The 20349-nt window shown below is 42.8% G+C and overlaps 1 protein-coding gene across 1 annotated transcript; it reads right to left on the bottom strand.

Moving 5' to 3' along the window:
* Nucleotides 1–7246: 7246 nt before the first annotated feature.
* On the bottom strand, nucleotides 7247–12646 carry SLC35G1 (solute carrier family 35 member G1). Its single transcript, XM_064145618.1, has 3 exons — nucleotides 12357–12646; nucleotides 8545–8725; nucleotides 7247–8038 (listed from the first exon to the last, which is right to left on the bottom strand). Exons 1-3 carry the CDS (start codon nucleotides 12562–12564, stop codon nucleotides 7279–7281), a joined length of 1149 nt encoding a protein of 382 aa, XP_064001688.1. The 5' UTR covers nucleotides 12565–12646; the 3' UTR covers nucleotides 7247–7278.
* Nucleotides 12647–20349: the final 7703 nt, after the last annotated feature.

The raw sequence follows: 20349 nt of genomic DNA, 5'->3' as shown, positions 1-20349 counted from the left end.
TTCCCTCCATTTAATTAAGACGAAGTTGGGAAAATCATTGCCAACTCTACCAGGCTTCAAGCATGGTGCACCTACGCTGAGAAGCTTGCACGACTTGCCTGTTTAACCAGCTGGTCTTATTGCAAGAGGCTGTTTCAGCGCACCTGGTCCTGTCCCTATCCCGGTGCTGTGGTGACCAGAGCAACACAGTTACTATGGAAGCACTGGCACTGGAAACATTTAGCTGTAGGACTCTAGAGACGAGGTGCTAGATACACAGAGCCTCTACCTGCAGCAAAATCTTGCTCAAGAACTGTGTAGGGGGCTCACCCCAGCCCCCAGACAAAAATCAGAGTGGAGTAGAAAATATATATTTTTTTTAAAATCCTTCAATAAAACAGGGGAAAGACAGAAGAAGAAAGGAAGCTGTAGTTAAAAGTTGTTAACCAACTGCTCAGAAAAAAATTAGAACTAGTAGCCTAAAATCATCCTAACTCATCACAAATTACCCCTCAGAACTTAACAGCAAGAACGTATTTTCCATCCTCCAACTTTTTTCAAATAAGAATTAGGACATATGCCAGCTATACAGTCATATCCAGTAACATCACCACTGACATCTGATTTCATTACAACTTCCTCTCCCAGGTCATTGATGTCCACATGAAGGTGGCATGTCCACTCTCCCCTTACTCTTCAGAATGCCTGAGAGAGCATTACCAAAGTCCTCCTGTCCCTTCTAGAATGTTTTGCTCTGGGAAGGGGTGCAGGACAGTTTAAAAGTTCAGACAAGAGTTTAAGAGCTTATTCAGTCTGCTCAGCAGTATTCTGTATAGCCATTTAAGTGTTTCAGTAGCATTTGGACTTATTTAAACGTAGATATTTACAGTGTCTACATTCGACTATTAAAAAAATTTATTGACTAGAGCTGTGGATTTGGATTTTTCACAGGGTTTAACTTTTACACGTTAAGGAGTAAAAAGACAGCACCACCTACTGATAGACAGTAGCAATACAGAGTGAAAAGTAAAGAGCTTCATACTGACCAGAAAATACGGAGACTCTTTCCACCTCTTTCATGCAAAGCCCAGAATCACTTTACACCAGCAGAGCAAGAACTCAGACCTCTCATTTGCTCTCTGCTCAGTATGTAATGAGCTCATATGACAAAGTAGCTTCGTATTATCCTTTTCAGAATTTACTGCTGTTTGACTGGAAAACATAGGAACTTCATTCAGCAGTGTCAGAAAATAAAGTTCAATACAACACTAATTGAAGACTTTAAAAGAATCAAGTGATACCCACTTGAATAGTTTATTTGCACCATAACTCCTGTACTGCTTTCCCATGCTTAGGATTGTAAGAAAGCTTTGTCAAGTCAATAAGGGGATAATTTGCGCTACTCCTGTTTTGCAACTTTAGTAAAGTCTGTTTTCCAAGTAATAATAGGAATGCTTTTTCCTCTGAAACACTTTAACCCCTTTCCCTTCTACTTTGTGGTTGCTTTGTTGGTTTTGTTTGTTTGTTCTTTTTGAGGAGGAGGGGAGGTGGGAGTTAGATTGCAGGCATAATTCTAAAATTTAGTTTCACGAGTCTCAGTATTTAGTGCTATGTCACCATCCAGTTACAGATAAGGAAGATTTTAATGTTAACCATCCAAAAAGCTCTTGTCCCAGCTCTAAAAGCTTAGATTTCCATACATTATATTTTTAGTTATTAGGAAAAAACCCAAAGAATTGCCATGAGAAAATTGCAAAGTTTCTCAAAAAATGACTCTTCTCTTGGCACAGTCAGCTCTCTGGGAAGTCCTTTTCTTTTGCTTCAGATCCTGAGAAACACATTGTGTCAAGCCATCCTACAAGGAGTTAATTTGTGAGCATACAAGGTGAAGAAGAGAGTACTGGATAGACAAGCTAACACTGCCAGTCGTTCTCCACTTTGTAACTTGTCTTCCCCCATCTTTCCTCCCCCCCGCCCCTTACAATGCTGTCAAGACACAGCCAGAAATAAGGACTAATTACATGCACTGAGCTCTCAAGCAGGCTAATACTCTTGTCCAGTTCTGTTACTTTCTGGGTTTACAAAACAAGACAGCACTGCAGGAGAAAGCATTGGTGTAAGGATGATTTAAAAAAAAATACAACAATCACTTTCATTATTTAGCAATAATTGTGGGTTTTCAAATTAGAATATATTCTCTTCTCTGACTTATCCTCTTTGGTTAATTATTGAAACGCTAGATAATGGGAAGCACTGGGATGAATTAAGTATCATTGTGTGACAGAAAGGGCAAGGCTTGAATTCAAATACAGTGTGTAGAAATAAAACAACCACAAAAGAAAAACAAGAAAACAAAACCAAATTTCCACTCAGACACAGGAAAATGTAACTTTACTGACCTTTCCATGCCACAATATTTCCAGTTAAGAAACTATTGTATGGAAGCTGAGGAACTTCATCTCTAGCTTCTTGAAAGGCATAAAAAGTAATAGTGCCAATAGTAGCAGAATTTGAGGCATATGTTCATACTTATCAGACACTGGTTTCACTAATTGTTCTTTTATAAAGCTTTTACCATCGCTACATTCAAACACGTTCTACTAATCAAAGCAAAACCAGAGATCAATTCTTCAGGTTCATTTTATTAGTAATGATGAATATAAATCTCTTAAGAAAATACTCTTAACATTTCAATATATAAGAATTGTCTATAAAAATATACTACTAGATAACAAAGCCAGTAACTTCTACAAAACATACAATTCAACATATATTTAACAATATATAGGACATAGTAAAAACCCTTTAATTAACGCTGAGGATATTTTTACCCCCTTTTTGTCAGACAATAACTCACATAATAAGAAATTACTCATTTCAACACAGAGAAATGTTATCAGCATAGAAGTTTACATTCCACCCTAAAGTTGCCTGCATCTGCAGGAACATAAAGCCACAACTTTTCTTTGGATGTCATAACCGGCAGTTACGACAACAAAAACATTCTGATGGTAACTGCAACGTCCTGCTGAAGTCAGTGTTGTGCATCTGCTGTCAGCGCTGCCAAACTTGAATTCCTGCAGGGACAGAGATTGTGCTTCTACTGCCCTTGTGGAACCAGTGCCACAGATGAGCCTGCTGTGGTTACCATGACAAGAGAACTGGAAAGCAGCCTCTTTTTGCCTAATTACTGCCAGTTAGTATGGAAAAAAACCTTAAGAGGCTGCCTCTCTAGAAATAAACTTTCTTACAACAGACAGCTCATGAGCAAAACCTCAAAGAAACAATACTGTGGTGGAGGAGGGGGCAAGTATTTATACAAAATAACGGTCAAAGGTAGCACTATCCATCTTGTCATCAGTTACAAGAAAATCTATCTTAGAACAGTAGTTTTGAATTGGGAAAGAGTCTAGTTTCATGTTTCAAAAGAAAAATCATTCACTGAACTAGTTATTTCAGACAGACTGCCGTTGTCTACACAATTAGCTTGTCAAATTCTTAGTGTAGATGTATTTAGAGAACTTTTAGAGCATACTTTGACAACCAGCTTTACCTGAAAGAAACTGTCTGCTGCACAGTGACAGTACCGAGCTTTTCAGCCATCATCGTTCTATAGAAGTGTTTGGTATATAAGGCTTTAAGGCTAAAAAGTCCCACAAAAGACAACAGATGATTACAGCATTTTGCATAGTAAAGACCATAAGAAACATGGTTGTGATGCACCAATAACAAATCTTTTTACCCTGTGTTTATGTGCAAAGCAACCAATAATTAATCAATATTCACCTATCCAGGATCAACTGAAATCAGTAAATTAAGTATGTTGAAATTCAAGAGAAACTTAACTTTGTATCACAGCAATTGCAATGCAGCAATATTCCATAATATTACAAGGAGAGAATTTCCTATTAGAAAAGTAAGATTTATCAAACTGAAACTTTACAATGCTACAAAGACCACAAGAAGACACTACAGGTGGTGAACATTAATAACATGTCTGATTCAAAGCTCAGAAAAACTACATTTGACCCTGAGAAATTTGCTGTATTGAAACTTAAAAAGCTAAAAAAGTTTTGAAAGTAAAAATCTAGCCAAAGAAAGAGAGAAAAACAAACCAACAAACAAAGGAGAAATAATCCAACCCTGACAGAACCAAGGCTCAGCTAGTTTGATTTCAGATTCCCAAACTGCTAGGAAAAAAAAAACCCATTAACAGGAATCATAGGAAATATTTCCAGTTTAAAAAAAATTGACATCTTAGGTTATCCATGTTTTTGCACAATTTCAAGACTTCCAACTAAAATTTTGGGTTTCAACATACATTTGAAAGAAAGTAAGATTTAATAAATATATTTTTAAATGGTTGAGAAAAAATTAAAGCTTAAATGTCTTCTGTTCTCCAAGTCATCTAGAAGAGCTAGTACTGGAAATGAGCCCGTCATGCTTTATGACTAGAGAAGCCCTAACAAGTTCTTCATTCTTTTACCAGCTAAACAATTCTCTAAAAGATGGATCAAAATAACATTTCAAAACCCAAAATGTTCTTCAACACAGAATCACAGAATGCATAGGGTTGAAACAGGATCTTGTTTAGAGTATTATTTTAACAACTTGAATATTTAGGAAGGTTTAAAATACATGGAGCTATAACAAAACTCTATAGGTTTGAAGAAAGAAGGAAAAAACATCTGGGGATTTTGACACTATATGTATGGAAAATACATTAAGGACTTTCTCCAAGAATTAGAGACAAATTTCCCACAAACATAAAAGGTTGTTTCAGCTCATCTTCTTTTCTACACCTATGTGTTAAGGGCAAGCCAACAGTCCTTTCTTCAGAAGTCTGTTGGTCTCTGCTAAGAGTAATAAACACTTACTGAAATCATATGACCTTTTTTTTAATGTAGGCTTCCACATTAATTTTATTCTGCACTAACAAAACAGCATTCACACATTTTAATTTAAGCTGTTATCTAATTCCCCTTCTTAATGTTTTCACACTGTCATCAAGTTCAGGCTACTCTGGTTTTGTTCCTCCAACACCCTGACTAAAAAGCTATGCAGCTGGAGCAGCTCCCAAGGCCAGCTCACCACAAGCATAAGCATTGTGCCAACAGGAGGGAGTGAAACTAGCTGACAATTCAAGTTTACATCAGTATGAACTGCCGTGGAAACACACCTTTGTAAATGCCAATTCAAACACGTGCTTACTAAACATGAAGTGAAGCAGTAAAAACAATGCAGTCTACTTTCCTTCCCTCCTCTGAAAGCTGTTGCTCAATAACAGTGATGGTTGAGCAGAAGAAACAAATCCACTTTAAATTTTCAAGTATTAAGAAAAATGGATGTCAAACTGGAATTTCATTACTATATCAGGCTTTAAAGAGACACGAAAGCAGTTTCAAGCTACCCCTGACCTTGATAGCAGTAGCTGAACTCCAGCCTTCAAGAGAGGCAGCGAATAGACAGCTGTAAGCAGGAACTGATTCTGTTACTCAAGTGGTTTCTGCCTGTGTCCAATAACATATGTGGACTCAGGATGCTGCTGGTTTACATAAAGAATCTTGCACAAAGACGGCTCCTCACATCCACATGTGTCCGTCCCAAGGTACTTTACACACTCCAGTCCTTTTGGACTGAAGTCCCTAGATCTGTCCTGCTAGATACTTAGGTCCTGACTAGACACTTGTAAATAAATTAATAGGAAAACATTTGCCACATTTAGTGATTTGGGAAGAAAAAAACAAAACAAAACCCCAAAACTGTGTATCAACTCTGCAGAAGACAGCATTCCCCTTTAGAAAAAAAAAGCTACAATGAGTAAACTACTGAAAGCCACCTCATGATGCAACGGACCAAATGAAGATACAACTTCAAATTTTCTTTGAGCACTCTAAGACCCAGAAGTATGTAAGGCTCTATTTCAGAATATCCCCTTACCTACTGAACACGTACTAACCCTCAATCATGAAGGATACTTTGAGCAACAATACTAACTAAAAAGGCTTGTGTTACTGATATCAAGATAGAGCATACAAAAGAGAGAAGATGTGTAAGAGAAGTGACTAAATGCAGATTCCAAAGGGCCACCTGGAGAAATGAGACTGAAGCTGCCCACTAGCACTGCCTGATGTAGCGCAGATGCCTCTGTGTCATGAGATGTTTATGCATAGCTTCACCCTCTCACCAAGCTCTCCTCAAACCTGTTCCGTAGAATCTCTGCTATGACCTTGGCCAACCTGTATTTTCTGTGAAACTCTAATTACTCTGCACTCTTGCAAATTCTTAGGAAATAGAAAAATGCCTTAGTGTAAATGTTAACTTTATGAAGATCAAGCAGACTTAGAACTTGGTCTAATTAAGAACTTTCAGACAAAAGAAGCTAAATGAAAGGGTCACAGTAACATTTTAAATAAGCTACATTAAATAGTTTAAAAATATAATATTTTGCATAGAGTAAAGTGCAGCTATAGTATAACTATACTGTGGTTAAGACACATTGCATACCACAATAGATGGCTCATTTATGAGCAATATAAAACTAGCTGTTTTCTCTCATGGCTGAGACTGTACTGCAACTAAAGACATGTCTATTGGGAAAGTCACTTTAAAAATAATTAGGTTGTTTCATTGTGTCTGTAAAGCAAGTTCAAACATTTAAAATTACTTTCCACCCCCCAAAAAAAAAGGCAAATCTGAGAGATAATTTTTACAAGTCAGTTTTTCTTGCTCCTACTTGGAAAGATGAAAGTGCCTTTGTTCTTTTAGAATCCAAATTAAAAATAATTCCCCATTTGGCATCTGGTTTGTGAAGAACAAAATACCTCACCACTTACAAACCTTGTAAATGTGCAAGCTTTATCTGTTCTACAGAAGTTGGATGTTTATAGGATTACAACTCCTCATTCTCTCCTAACTTGTACTGCAATCCCTCTGATGGTTGAGCACAGAACAGTATTAAATAAATCTGGAAGAAGAGTAAATAAAGGGTCTAAGAAGGGGAAAAATCAGGAATTTTAGGAAAGTTAAAGCAAAAAACCCCGATGCCCACTTCTGATAGGAAGCAAGCAACTTATAAAATAACTTTCTACTCATATTTGCATGCCTAAATATACCTAATCAGTTGTTAAAACACCTTAAACTTTGGTTTTTAAGAGAAATCGATTTATTTTATTTGACATAGCTTGGCACTACAATTTGGTAAATTGAGATATTTTAAATAAATAAGTAGTGTATGTATATATTTCAAGATTGCTTGTTTCTGTAATGAATTAGCATCAGTATTTATTTTGCTTAGTGTCAGATTTCATTTTGTTTAGATTTCTTCAAGCTCTGCCGCCACTTACGAATGGCAGTTCCAGAACTACTAGCTACTACACAAAGGGCACCACCCACAGTCCACCAAGTTGGCAAGTGATTGAGAAAAAGAATCTGTAAAATAAAAGCAAACACCACATCCATTGTTTTCATTATGGCTACAGGTCCAGCTTTCTCTATTTGTAATGCTTTTGTGAGAAATATCTGACCCCCTAACCCTAACAGGCCTATTAATATTAGAAGAACCCTATCTCTGCCACAAGATGGTAAACTCCATTCATCCATAACAAACAATGCTATAACACATCCAATTAAACCAATGACTGCATAATACCAAATTGACAAAAAGAAATGCACAGATTTTCCCACTTTCCTTATTAAAACAAGAGTTGAAGCTCCAGATACCGTGCTTGTAATTGCTGCTATAGTTCCTTTAATGTGGTCTGCATAATTTCCTTCAATTCCTGTAACGCTTGACCCGAACAGAAACGGTGGTCTGGCAATAAGAACCACTCCAGTGACTGCAAAGAGGGTGAACAGAAGATCCCAAGGACTGTATTTCTCTTTAAGAAAGATCCATGCCAGCAATGATGTAAAGACAGGACTGCTAAAAGTTATAACAGTGGCATCAGCTAGTGGCATGACTTGGAAGGCATAGTAGAGAAGGACCATTGCAGCAGAGCCAAAGAATCCTCGGAAGAAAAGAAAAATTCTTTTACCTTTTGGTCCCAAAAGCCCTGTTCTGGAAAACAGAAATGGCATATTAATGTCACTAGCTTGTGTACTTCATGAGTAACATCTAATCACAGATAAATGTACACACCTTTCTAGATTATACATACCTTCCTAGATAAGGAATTTACAACAAATATCAAAACGTTTTTAACTGTCTTATCACTGACCAATTTATTCCCATTACTCCTCCCAAACACAGAACCTGTTTGTCTAGCTATTCATTTTTTTTGCTTGCAAAATAACCCAAATTACCTTCTATTTCTTAAGAGCATTGGTTTATGGAAGATCAATACATTTGATAGAATCCCTGTGGAAATCTCCACAACTCAGGGATTCTAAGATTTTCCATTTTCTGAACTGTATCAAAAAACTATCAACTAATGCAAACCAATGCAATTATGCAACTGATGTCTAAATTAAAATAATATTACAGTCTGATTTGAGTGATAATTCCAAATATTTTTCTTTTTTTTTGGAGAAATCATTTTAAATATAGTAATTTTCTACACTTACTTGTAGTATATTAAACCAGGAAGAATGAATGCCATTTGGAAAACACATCGAAATGCACTCACTTCCACTGAATGTACATCTTCTATTTTTTTAAGAAATAAAGAGGCCACTGAGAAAAGGAAGGCAGACAGTACGGTATAAAACAGACCAAGTCCTGGACATGATGCTTTCTTCTTTGTTCCTGCAACAGATAAACTCCAATTAACAATGAGCTATTTGAAAATCTCTCAGGCCAGGCCACTCTACATACTACAATGCTACACACATTTGTCACTATTCTCGTGGAAAAGAACAAGGAAGGTAGAAAAAAAACAAATGAAAACATTGCGTGTATGTACCAGACCTTGAAAATACATTTCACTGACCACCACAGGTCTCTTTTTATCTCTTAAAACAGGGGATAAGGGCTGAACTCTAACACTTTGGATACAAAATGTGAATGTGAATTGATAGGCTTTGTTTTTTGTATGCATCAAACTAGTTTGGGTGATTCACTATAGAGCTAATGATTCCTATCAAGGACCAATAAATAGAACTGACTGCAAAACCTGCATGGTCAGGTTCTGGAACACAAACTTATTACCCTGGTAATCAAGATTATTAGCAGGTTAATTAAAATTCATCAGCAACAAGTGAATTTTCCTTTTTCATCAAAATACACACAGATGCAGACTGCATTATAGTTCCTGTTTACTTTACATCTAGGTCTAAATTTGACCTAGGTCTACAGAAGTTAACTTTTTCATCTTCCTGTAAGAATATAAATATTTTCTTCAAATAAACATAACTATCTGCTTTAAAAAAATGTGTCATTTAAGTGACTAATGTTAGAACATTATAGGTTTTCTTAAAGTGCTGATATCACAGTTCAATGAAGACTTCAGTTTCACCTTACTTTATGAATATTTATCCAATTTTCGCTTTCTGAAGTAGTTTCCCAAGCCTAATGGTTCCTATTCAAACCTCCTCACTGCCTTAGGCTCCCTTCAGTAACATACTCTTCCTCATTCTACTTACCTTCTCCACCCTCAACTATTAAAAACTAATTTAAAAAAATAAAACCGAGAGTGAACTACTGCTGACCTCAACACCACCTCCAAAGAAACCAGCCTTTTTTGTTATTGCTTTCCTGCATAAGAACAGTCTTTCCACTAGACCTAGAGGTGACCACCATGGAAAAGAGAGCTCATGTGAAAATGTGCCTGGGATGTTGCCTCACTGTCTGCAAAAAACATTGGGAGTAACCTTTTCTTCTACAACACACTGTAAAGATAAGAGTAGGAACAACGGGTCCTTGTGGTAGTGCTTTGATAAAAAGGTGCCTCATCTCACAATAACGTGGGAGCCCGCCAGCCATATGAATCCTTTAAAACATAATCAGCAGGGCACTGCTGCAAGTTGCTTAGCAACTAAATATGGTTTTGGGGATTTCTGTTTTGTTTTGCTTTGGATGTGTGGTTTGTTTTTTTTTAATTAACAGAACTTGTCAGAAACCATTTTAATTCTCCTTGAGATCAGCCCTCGAGGCCGAGAAACTGCATCTTACCACTTAAGAGCCAAGACTGGGCTGATACAACGTGCATAGGACTGGACCTGGATTTAACAATGTTAGAAAACATGGCTCTACAACTGCAGCCAGAATTTAAAGTAGGCAGAAGGCCTGTTTTTCAAGGAACCCAGCCACACCACAGATGGAAAAGTTTCTAGTAGAAATATTTCTATTTAGCAGCAGCCACTTATATACAAGCGACTACAAAAACTACCAGCAGTCAACATGGGATTATGAAACAGAGGATTTTAAAGACATTCATGAATTACACAATGGCCGAATTCAAAGCCATGTGACAGAACTACAACATCAATAGTGTCTTTAATATTAAAGCAAAAGGAATCAAACTGGCCTATAACTGAAATGGGAAGTCCAAACCCAGGCTGGCTTATGGACCAACACTGCACAAACAAAACTATTAACTTTGATTTCAGGCGTGATAGCTCGCCCGATTACTACAGAACAAAGCCAATCTAAATAATGGAAGTGTTGAAATGGAAAAACAGTCAAATTAAATAAAAGCAAGCTGAAAGTATCTAATACCTGGAACTAAGCTTGGTATTTGAAGGAATAAAGACAAACCAGAAGGAACTCATTTATTTACCCAGTTATAACAAGCCTATCAGAATACTATCTTGTAATACTAGTGTTTAAACCATCAACATCTCATCTTGCCAAAGCATGTGCTCAGTGAAATGAGAAAACGTCTAATTTCCTTTGTAAAATAAAATGGTACAAGTTCTTCCACCAAAACCAGAAATTGCAGTTCTGAAGAATACATATTTCAAAATATGTGGTAAGGAGAAGTTAGGTTATAACAACATTCCCACCCCACCACTAGCCCAACTCTATGTCTGAAAATAAAGCAGTTTCAAGTAGCATCCAAGTTACAAGCCCTCTTTACTCACTGGCTACATATTTGACATTTGGCTTTACGATCTTATTCTCCAGCCATCTCCGCTTGAAAGGCTTTCAATCTTCTACTCCTGTTTTAAGTGCTAGTCAAATGCCTCCTGTTGCACACCACTTTCTGTGTAAACTGTTTTTGTTTGCATTTTACTGTCATGCTTTCTTGCAAACAGTTTTTGTCCTTGCAAAATGCATACAGTGAAGTAATCATACATGCGTCTTGAGAATAGTAGCAGAAGGTGAAGAGTACCAGCTATGGAGAGGGTCAGTAAGAAGATTACTATCTCAGACCTTCAAGAAAGCCAGAAGAGGGCGAGTCATTCTTCATAACATAGGAATAGCTCTCTGAGAGACTTCAAAAAGTGCCAGGTGCACAGTGTATGAACTAATTGTGGTCATGCACACAAGATCATGCATGATTCATAAAGTTCAGCCGTTGACTCAGTTAACACTTTTTCTAAATAGACTACCAAAATTATTTTTAAAATATTTAAAAAAAAAATATTGTTGAACAAATCCAAGTTTCTCAGGATTTCAATTAGTTTCTTTTCCCGAGGTTGGACTCGGAAGTGACACCGATACGAATGTCACTGGTAAAGTACAGTGGATTAAGCAGGGGTTAGAGTAAAATAAAGAGTACACTCACACGGCAAGAAGTCATAGCTGCAAGTATACTAACTTAATGAACAGCACTCAGTGTCCCTTCTCAACACATTTACGGTGCCAGAAGTTCACACTGCTAGATGGCATCTCCGTTTACCCAAAGCTGTGAATTCTAACTTTAAAACTCTTGACAACAGGAAGCACTGTTTCACCGAGAGATAATCGCAGCAGCCGTCACTGGGGACAGGAGTGAGCGGTACGGGATCGGCGAGGCCAGAGAGCTCAGCGTGCTTCGGGATGGGGAGCACCGGGCACCGGGGGTCCGGCCGAGCCGAGCCACGCACACAAGCACAAGGGCCAGCACCTTGGTGAGGAGGTCGTGCCTGCCCCTGCACTCGCTTTCTTCACTAGCGCCCGGCTTGTCTGGTGAAGTGTAGCGGGGAGGAAGAGGGCGACGCCGAATAGGCTCGCAGGGGGCCCGCAGCTCCCCGCCAGATAGCAGGTGTGAGCCACCACAGGCGGAGACAGCTCGGAGGCAGCGAGGCTGAGCCAGGACGGGCACAGGTGCCAGGCGCCCTCTGCGGCTGCCCGAGTTGACTCCGCGCCCCGCCGCCCATGTGCAAAGAGCTCCGGTGCGCTCGGGGCCGCTTCCTCTTCCTCCGCCACGCCGGCACTGTCACCCCGAGAGCAGGTAGCCCAGCCAGAAGGGCGCTGTCCCCCCTGCCCCGCTTAATAGTCTCCCCCTCCTCACCAGGTGCCTTGCAGCAGCGCGGCCAGGGCAAGCCCGAACAGCAGCCACAAACGCGGCGCTCTTCAGCGACTGCCGCCTCCACGCCGGCCGCCGGGCACAGGCAAGGCTGCCTCGTACCCGCACTGTCCTCCTGGCTCGGCGGCACTTCTGTTTCCTCCCCGCCCGCTGCCGAAACGGCGGCGGCCTCACCACTCTGACACAGCACCATGAGGACGCCGTTCTGCGGGCGATGCTACCGGCTCCTCAAGCCGGCAGGCACCTGGCCTCTTGCGCATGCGGTGCCACCGCCCAGCGCTGCCCGGCTGCTCCCCCCCTTCCCCCCCCCCCCCCCCCCCCCCCCCCCTTTATCCCCCCCCCTTTTCCCCTTTCTTTTTTTTCTTAAATTTATTCATTTATTTAATTCATCCTACGGATGTACGGCGCTGTGGGGCTGTGGTAGATCGCGGGTTGGACACTCCCGCCGGTTCTGGTTCGGGCGCTGTCTGGAAGCAGGAGAGTTGGCAGTTGCCTTTTCAGGGCGGATAGCTGCCTGAAAGCCCGTTAGAGCCAAACGCCCCTCCCGAGAGAGGAGAGAGCACCGTGCCCGTCGCTCCCTGGCGTCCCCCCAGTCCGCGGTGGCGCCCTGAGCGGGACAGGGCCCGGGAGGGGGTCCTGGGCCGTGCCTGAGCTGGGAGGAGTGAGGCTGCCGTGCCTCGGGAGGGGGACCTCTCATCTCGCCGGAGAGGAGAGCGGAGCAGAACCGCCACGTGGTGGGGATGCTCGGAGGTGCCAGGGCCCGGGCTGGGCGGCTCAGGCCGCGGCTGCTCATGGCAACTTTGTGCGGCGCTGCGCTTCCAAGGAAGTAAACTGCGGAAAGCCATGACGGGAAGTATTTTAGGGACAGTGTTGCGTCATCTAAGCGCCTGAAATAAAATAGCAGTTACTGTAGACGGGACTCTTAGTTCACAGTGCGGGCTCAGTTTGCTGGGGCAGAAGCTCTACCTAGATAATTGAGCTTACATTACAGCTTTTCCATGTTCTGAGTCGTCACAGCTCGAAATCCTACTGGCCCAATCGCCGCTCCAAATCATATAGCTCGGCTTTCCTTCAGTGGGGCAATTCAGCCTGACCTCAGTGCCAGGGAAACTGATGGAGCAGGTTATCTTGAGGGTGATAAGAGCGCACCTGAGGGAGGGCAAAGGGCTCAGGTCCAGCCAGCATGGGTTTAGGAAGGGCAGATCCTGCCTTTCTAACCTGATCTCCATCTATGATCAGGTGACCCACTTGGTGGATGTGGGGAGGCCTGTGGATGTGGTCTATCTGGACTTCAGCAAGGCCTTTGACACTGTCCCCCACAGCAAACTGCTGGCTAAGCTGTCAGCCCATGGCTTGGATGGCAACACTCTGTGCTGGGTTAGGAACTGGCTGGAGGGGCGAGCCCAGAGAGTGGTGGTGAATGGTGCCACATCCAGCTGGCGGCCAGTCACTAGTGGTGTCCCTCAGGGATCTGTGCTGGGCCACATCCTCTTTAACATCTTCATAGATGATCTGGATGAGGGCATGGAGTCAGTCATCAGCAAGTTTGCAGATGACACTAAGCTGGGGGCAGATGTGACTGGGCTGGAAGGCAGAAGGGCTCTGCAGCGGGACCTTGACCGCCTGGACAGATGGGCAGAGTCCAATGGGATGGCATTCAATAGCTCCAAGTGCAGGGTGCTGCACTTTGGCCACAACAACCCCATGCAGAGATACAGGCTGGGGTCGGAGTGGCTGGAGAGCAGCCAGACATAGAGGGATCTGGGGGTGCTGATTGATACCCGCCTGAACATGAGCCAGCAGTGTGCCCAGGTGGCCAAGAGAGCCAGTGGCATCCTGGCCTGCATCAGGAATGGTGTGGTCAGCAGGAGCAGGGAGGTCATTCTGCCCCTGTACTCTGCACTGGTTAGACCACACCTTGAGTACTGTGTTCAGTTCTGGGCCCCCCAGTTTAGGAGGGACATTGAGATGCTTCAGCGTGTCCAGAGAAGGGCGACGAGGCTGGTGAGAGGCCTTGAGCACAGCCCTGTGAGGAGAGGCTGAGGGAGCTGGGATTGTTTAGCCTGGAGAAGAGGAGGCTCAGGGGTGACCTTATTGCTGTCTACAACTACCTGAAGGGTGGTTGTGGCCAGGAGGAGGTTGCTCTCTTCTCTCAGGTGGCCAGTGCCAGAACGAGAGGACACAGCCTCAGGCTGTGCCAGGGGAGATTTAGGCTGGAGGTGAGGAGAAAGTTCTTCACTGAGAGAGTCATTGGACACTGGAATGGGCTGCCCGGGGAGGTGGTGGAGTCGCCGTCCCTGGGGCTGTTCAAGGCAAGGTTGGACGTGGCACTTGGTGCCATGGTCTGGCCTTGAGCTCTGTGGTAAAGAGTTGGACTTGATGATCTGTGAGGTCTCTTCCAACCCTGATGATACTGTGATACTGTGATACTGTAATTAACATTTAATTGCCGTGTCAGCAGCGGCAGCATCTCCCTGGAAAAGCTGCTGTCTGCAGCAGCTGTGTTCATAGAGGCCACAATGGAGATGGGAACCCGATGGGCGATTTAGTCATTCTGCGTGCATGTGAGAAGCCTTGCAGGATTGTTAGTAGGTACAGAAGTCATTTAACGACCTTATTGTGGCATGTTTTCCTTCAAAAAAAGATAATGTTGTCTGTGTCCTTGGGCAGGGAAAACACGAAAAAGGGTTGAAAGAAACAAGAGTAGCCCCTTTTCCTTATCCATGAAAGAGTGCAGGGAAAAAGATGCATAATAAATTTAAAATGCTAAAATTCTTTCCTTTAGAGCAAGTAGAGCTGTGGTTAATAATTAAAACAGGGAGTAATCTCCATTCAGAAAAGAGATGTGTGCTCATACTAATTTTTGGCTGCATAAATTAATTCATGTTTGTGTACTTAGCAAGGGGAAATATGGTCTGTAACTTTAGCAGAGTACTAAGTGGTTAATACAAACTATTTCACAGAAACTATTTTAAGGTTTCTCTAAAGCTACCTCATAAAAGCTATTTCAAGCATTTCTTGTCTCTGATTTAGCACATTTTATAGTCCATGCTAATCCACCAGAGGCCATAAGTATTTCATTATATCACAGCTAGCATTTGATTAATATGACCAGAAATATTTCAGAAACTATTCTTAACTAAAAATTAGATGTGTTACATCAATTACTTAAAAAGATAAATCAATTAACAAGTTTGAGTTTAAATCAGGATTAATTCTTTGTAAAGATTCACATTATGGGAACTCCTCTTCCTATAAACCAAGAAAAAATAAATCTGCTGCACTGGTTATGAACTGCTTTTATTAAAGCTTCTATCAGTTAGCATAACCTAATCAGGAGGTTAGTCCTCTACAAAGTCTATACTGAAAGCTCTGCTAAGTCTTGCTTCTGCAGAGATGTGATGGCAGCTGCATGTCCTACAAATTGGAGAATTAAGCCAGCAAAATTTCCCAGACAGGCCCCTTTAATTAAGTTACTTTTGCCTGATGCACTTCCCTGTTCCTCTGGTTTTGATTTAATTTAGAGAGGAAGGTGCAAATATACATGGCAGCCCAAGAAACCCAAGGTGCAAACTTTTGCCTGATGCACTTTCCTGTTCCTCTGGTTTTGATTTGATTTAGATAGGAATGTGCAAAGAAACAAGGCAGCCCAAGGCAGCTTTTACAGATCACGGGTTCCATGATTTGTCAACACAGTTCAAGCTGTCCTCCCCTAGAGAACTTTTGGTGAAAGACAGAAGTGGAGATTCTGCCTCTCACCAGCCATCTGGCAGTGGCAATCCTGCAGCTCTATAGAAGGGAGAGCCACCACAGCCCGTGGCTAGCAAGCATGAAGCAAGCTTACAGATTGCACACACGCAGAAAAATGCCTGTCTTACAATCACTAGGTGAGTTATCTCTCTAGTCGGGAACAGCAGAGACAGCTAATTGGAGTCTTCAGCGAAGAAAACCAGCACCACAGTACAGAGATAGAACAAAATTCAGTGAGTTCTTACCATTTATGGCTATTTATTTATGTATTTTGTTAAAATATGCAGACGATGTATTTATTTTATAATATTGTCCCTATGAAAACGCAAAGTTTTTTGTGTCAAATAATGTGCTGTAGAGAGTTTCAAAGAGACTTGAGCAACCCCTGCCATGCCCCCCTCATCTGGGGAACATCTAAGGGCTGTGTTTGTTTTTGCCAAGATACATAAAGTGTTCTATTTGCTCTTGATTGAACTGTCAGACTTGTCTCATCTTGAGAGCTTCCACGTTCTGCTTGTAAAGTACAACCCTCTTCTTTGAGTAAGGAGAGTGCTTCCAAAATGACAAAGCAGTTACAGCTGATCAAACTGTCCAGTAGGCAAATGTAATTTGCAGTCATGCTGCCCTAGATTGGAAAATTAAATAGCTGCATAATGTGACAGGTCAGTGTTTTCTGCAGCCCTTTCAAGTACAGATTAAGCCTCATCTGTCTAATACTGTGCTCAGAACTAGCTCTTCTTTTCTCCAGCACAATAACATCTGGCAACCAACAGTAGGGCACAAAGGACCTCTTATAGTATCTTGTCTGATTCTGAAGTCTGGAAGAAAAAGCTTTCGTGAATTTGCTCAGTTTGACAATTAAATTTAAACTGCAACACCAGCTAGAAAGGTATTTTTTCTGTTTTCCATAATATCCTAAGTGGAGAGAGGAAGTCACCTTCTCCTGCCTAGTTGCCATTCTCCACTCAGTGAGTTTTCTTGGCTTACTCTTTCCAAAGACAGAGTGTTCTCATCCTCACCCAAAATTTAGGAAGACAGATTTTTTTCATTATAAAAGCCAAGAACAAGCCAATGCATCATCACAGATTGAGGTACAGGCCTGTCAAGGACCTATAAAATACTGTAATGAGTAATGAGGCCTGGGTTTGTGTGCCTGGTGAGGGATCCTTTGGTGTTTGGTTTCTATCTCCCTCCCTAAAAGTGCTGTCTCCAGCTCCTCAGAGTGGCTTAAGCCCAAGTGACAAAGCAATTACATGAGTTTTGTGGAGAATCGTGGGAGTTTTCTATGAGATTATAAGAACTTTATCCTCTATCACATAATTTCTTTTATCCACTGCCGAGATATCCTAATAAGCTTTTTGAAGCATTGCTGCCTCTTGGAGGTTTAGTGAGAACTAAATAATATAAACCCAGGGAACCTTGGAACTGAACTAGCCCTGTCTTGCCTTATCCAAGGGCAGCACTAAGGGCTCTGAGGAGCACAGGCATAAAACCCAGCAGGCTGGATTCCTGGGTACTGCACGTGGAACACCCTGGTGACTTTTATCCCAGGTTCATCTAACATAGTTGTGCCAGAGCAATCATGTACTGCTTAAGCTATTAATATAGTAGATTTAAATCAAACCAGCAATCTGCACTGATGAGTTTTATTCTGTAAAAAATGCTAATTCTGTAAAACCACTTTTAAGATCTTAAAATTTAAGTTGACTAGCAGTATATTCATTAAAACTATTACAGGCTAGTGCAAAGGAAGTAACACCCAGCTGTTAAGTGAGCCTACTAGGGGTCAAGCTCAGCTTGACCTGCTGCTCTCCAACAGAGAAGGGCTGGTAGGAGATGTGACAGTGGGAGGCTGCCTGGGGTGGTAGTGATCACGAGATAGTGGAGTTTTCGATATGCAGGGAGGTAGGGAGGCACTACAACAAAACCTACACCTTGGACTTTCGGAGGGCAAACTTTAATTTGCTTAAGAAACTTATTTCCAAAGTCCCCTGGGCAGCAATCCTTAAAAACAAGGGGGTCCAGGATGGTTGGACCTACTTTAAACAGCTCTTGAAGGCACAGGAGCTGGCAGTTGCCATGTGCCGAAAGACAAGCCAGTGGGAAAGGCGACCAGCCTGGATGAGCAAACAGCTCTTGAAGGAATTGGGGGGAAAAAAGAGGGTGTATCACCTCTGGAAGGAGGGGAAGGCTTCTCCTGACGTGTTTAAGGAGGTAGCCAGATTATGCAGGAGAAAAATTAGAGAGGCTAAGGCCCAGCTAGAATTTAGGCTGGCCACTTCCGTGAAGGATAACAAAAAGCACTTTTATAAATTTATCAACACTAAAAGGAAGGGCAAGAAGAGCCTCCACTCCTTACTGGACCAGGAGGGGAATACTATAACTGATGACGAAGAAAAGGCTGAGGTCCTGAATGCCTTCTTCGCCTCAGTTTTCAACAGTAAGGAGGGAGGAGTTCAAGGCAAGTGGCCTCTTGAACTGGGGGATGGGGTCAGGGAGTGGTGTGTTTCCCTGGAAATTCATGAAGAATTAGTTCAGGACCTGCTGAGCCATCTGGACACCCACAAGTCCATGGGACCAGATGGGATCCATCCCAGGGTGCTGAGAGAGCTGGCAGCTGAGCTGGCCAAGCCACTCTCCATCATTTTCCAGCAGTCCTGGCTCACCGGAGAGGTCCCAGGAGACTGGAAAATGGCCAACGTGGTCCCCATCCACAAGAAGGGTTGGATGGAGGAACCTGGGAACTACAGACCTGTCAGCCTGACCTCAGTGCCAGGGAAACTGATGGAGCAGGTTATCTTGGGGGTGATAAGAGCGCACCTGAGGGATGGCAAAGGGCTCAGGTCCAGCCAGCATGGGTTTAGGAAGGGCAGATCCTGCCTCTCCAACCTGATCTCCTTCTATGATCAGTTGACCCGCTTGGTGGATGTGGGGAGGCCTGTGGATGTGGTCTATCTGGACTTCAGCAAGGCCTTTGACACTGTCCCCCACAGCAAACTGCTGGCTAAGCTGTCAGCCCACGGCTTGGATGGCAACACTCTGTGCTGGGTTAGGAACTGGCTGGAGGGACGAGCCCAGAGAGTGGTGGTGAATGGTGCCACATCCAGCTGGCGGCCAGTCACTAGTGGTGTCCCTCAGGGATCAGTGCTGGGCCTCATCCTCTTTAACATCTTCATAGATGATCTGGATGAAGGCATGGAGTCAGTCATCAGCAAGTTTGCAGATGACACTAAGCTGGGGGCAGATGTGACTGGGTTGGAGGGCAGAAGGGCTCTGCAGCGGGACCTTGACTGCCTGGACAGATGGGCAGAGTCCAATGGGATGGCATTCAATAGCTCCAAGTGCAGGGTGCTGCACTTTGGCCACAACAACCCCCATGCAGAGATACAGGCTGGGGTCGGAGTGGCTGGAGAGCAGCCAGACAGAGAGGGATCTGGGGGTGCTGATTGATACCCACCTGAACATGAGTCAGCAGTGTGCCCAGGTGGCCAAGAGAGCCAGTGGCATCCTGGCCTGCATCAGGAATGGTGTGGTCAGCAGGAGCAGGGAGGTCATTCTGCCCCTGTACTCTGCACTGGTTAGACCTCACCTTGAGTGCTGTGTTCAGTTCTGGGCCCCCCAGTTTAGAAGGGACATTGAGATGCTTGAGCGTGTCCAGAGAAGGGCGACGAGGCTGGTGAGAGGCCTTAAGCACAGCCCTATGAGGAGAGGCTGAGGGAGCTGGGATTGTTTAGCCTGGAGAAGAGGAGGCTCAGGGGAGACCTTATTGCTGTCTACAACTACCTGAGGGGTGGTTGTGGCCAGGAGGTTGCTCTCTTCTCTCAGGTGGCCAGCACCAGAACGAGAGGACACAGCCTCAGGCTGTGCCAGGGGAGATTTAGGCTGGAGGTGAGGAGAAAGTTCTTCACTGAGAGAGTCATTGGACACTGGAATGGGCTGCCTGGGGAGGTGGTGGAGTCGCCATCCCTGGGGCACTTCAAGGCAAGGTTGGACGTGGCACTTGGTGCCATGGTCTAGCCTTGAGCTCTGTGGTAAAGGGGTGGACTTGATGATCTGTGAGGTCTCTTCCAATCCTAATAATACTGTGATACTGTGATACTGTGATGATTAAAATGTTTAAGAAAAGAAAAAGATAATTATTCTGAAATGGATCCAACTCTTAAGTGCATTGTAATAACCATTTACCTCTGCACCTGAATGCCATAAAACAGATGACTGTTGCAGCACC

This window comes from Pogoniulus pusillus, chromosome 6 (assembly GCF_015220805.1).
Source record: "Pogoniulus pusillus isolate bPogPus1 chromosome 6, bPogPus1.pri, whole genome shotgun sequence".
NCBI lineage: Eukaryota > Metazoa > Chordata > Aves > Piciformes > Lybiidae > Pogoniulus > Pogoniulus pusillus.
Note: the sequence above shows the minus strand (reverse complement) of the source record. Positions and strands in the feature narration are given on the sequence as shown.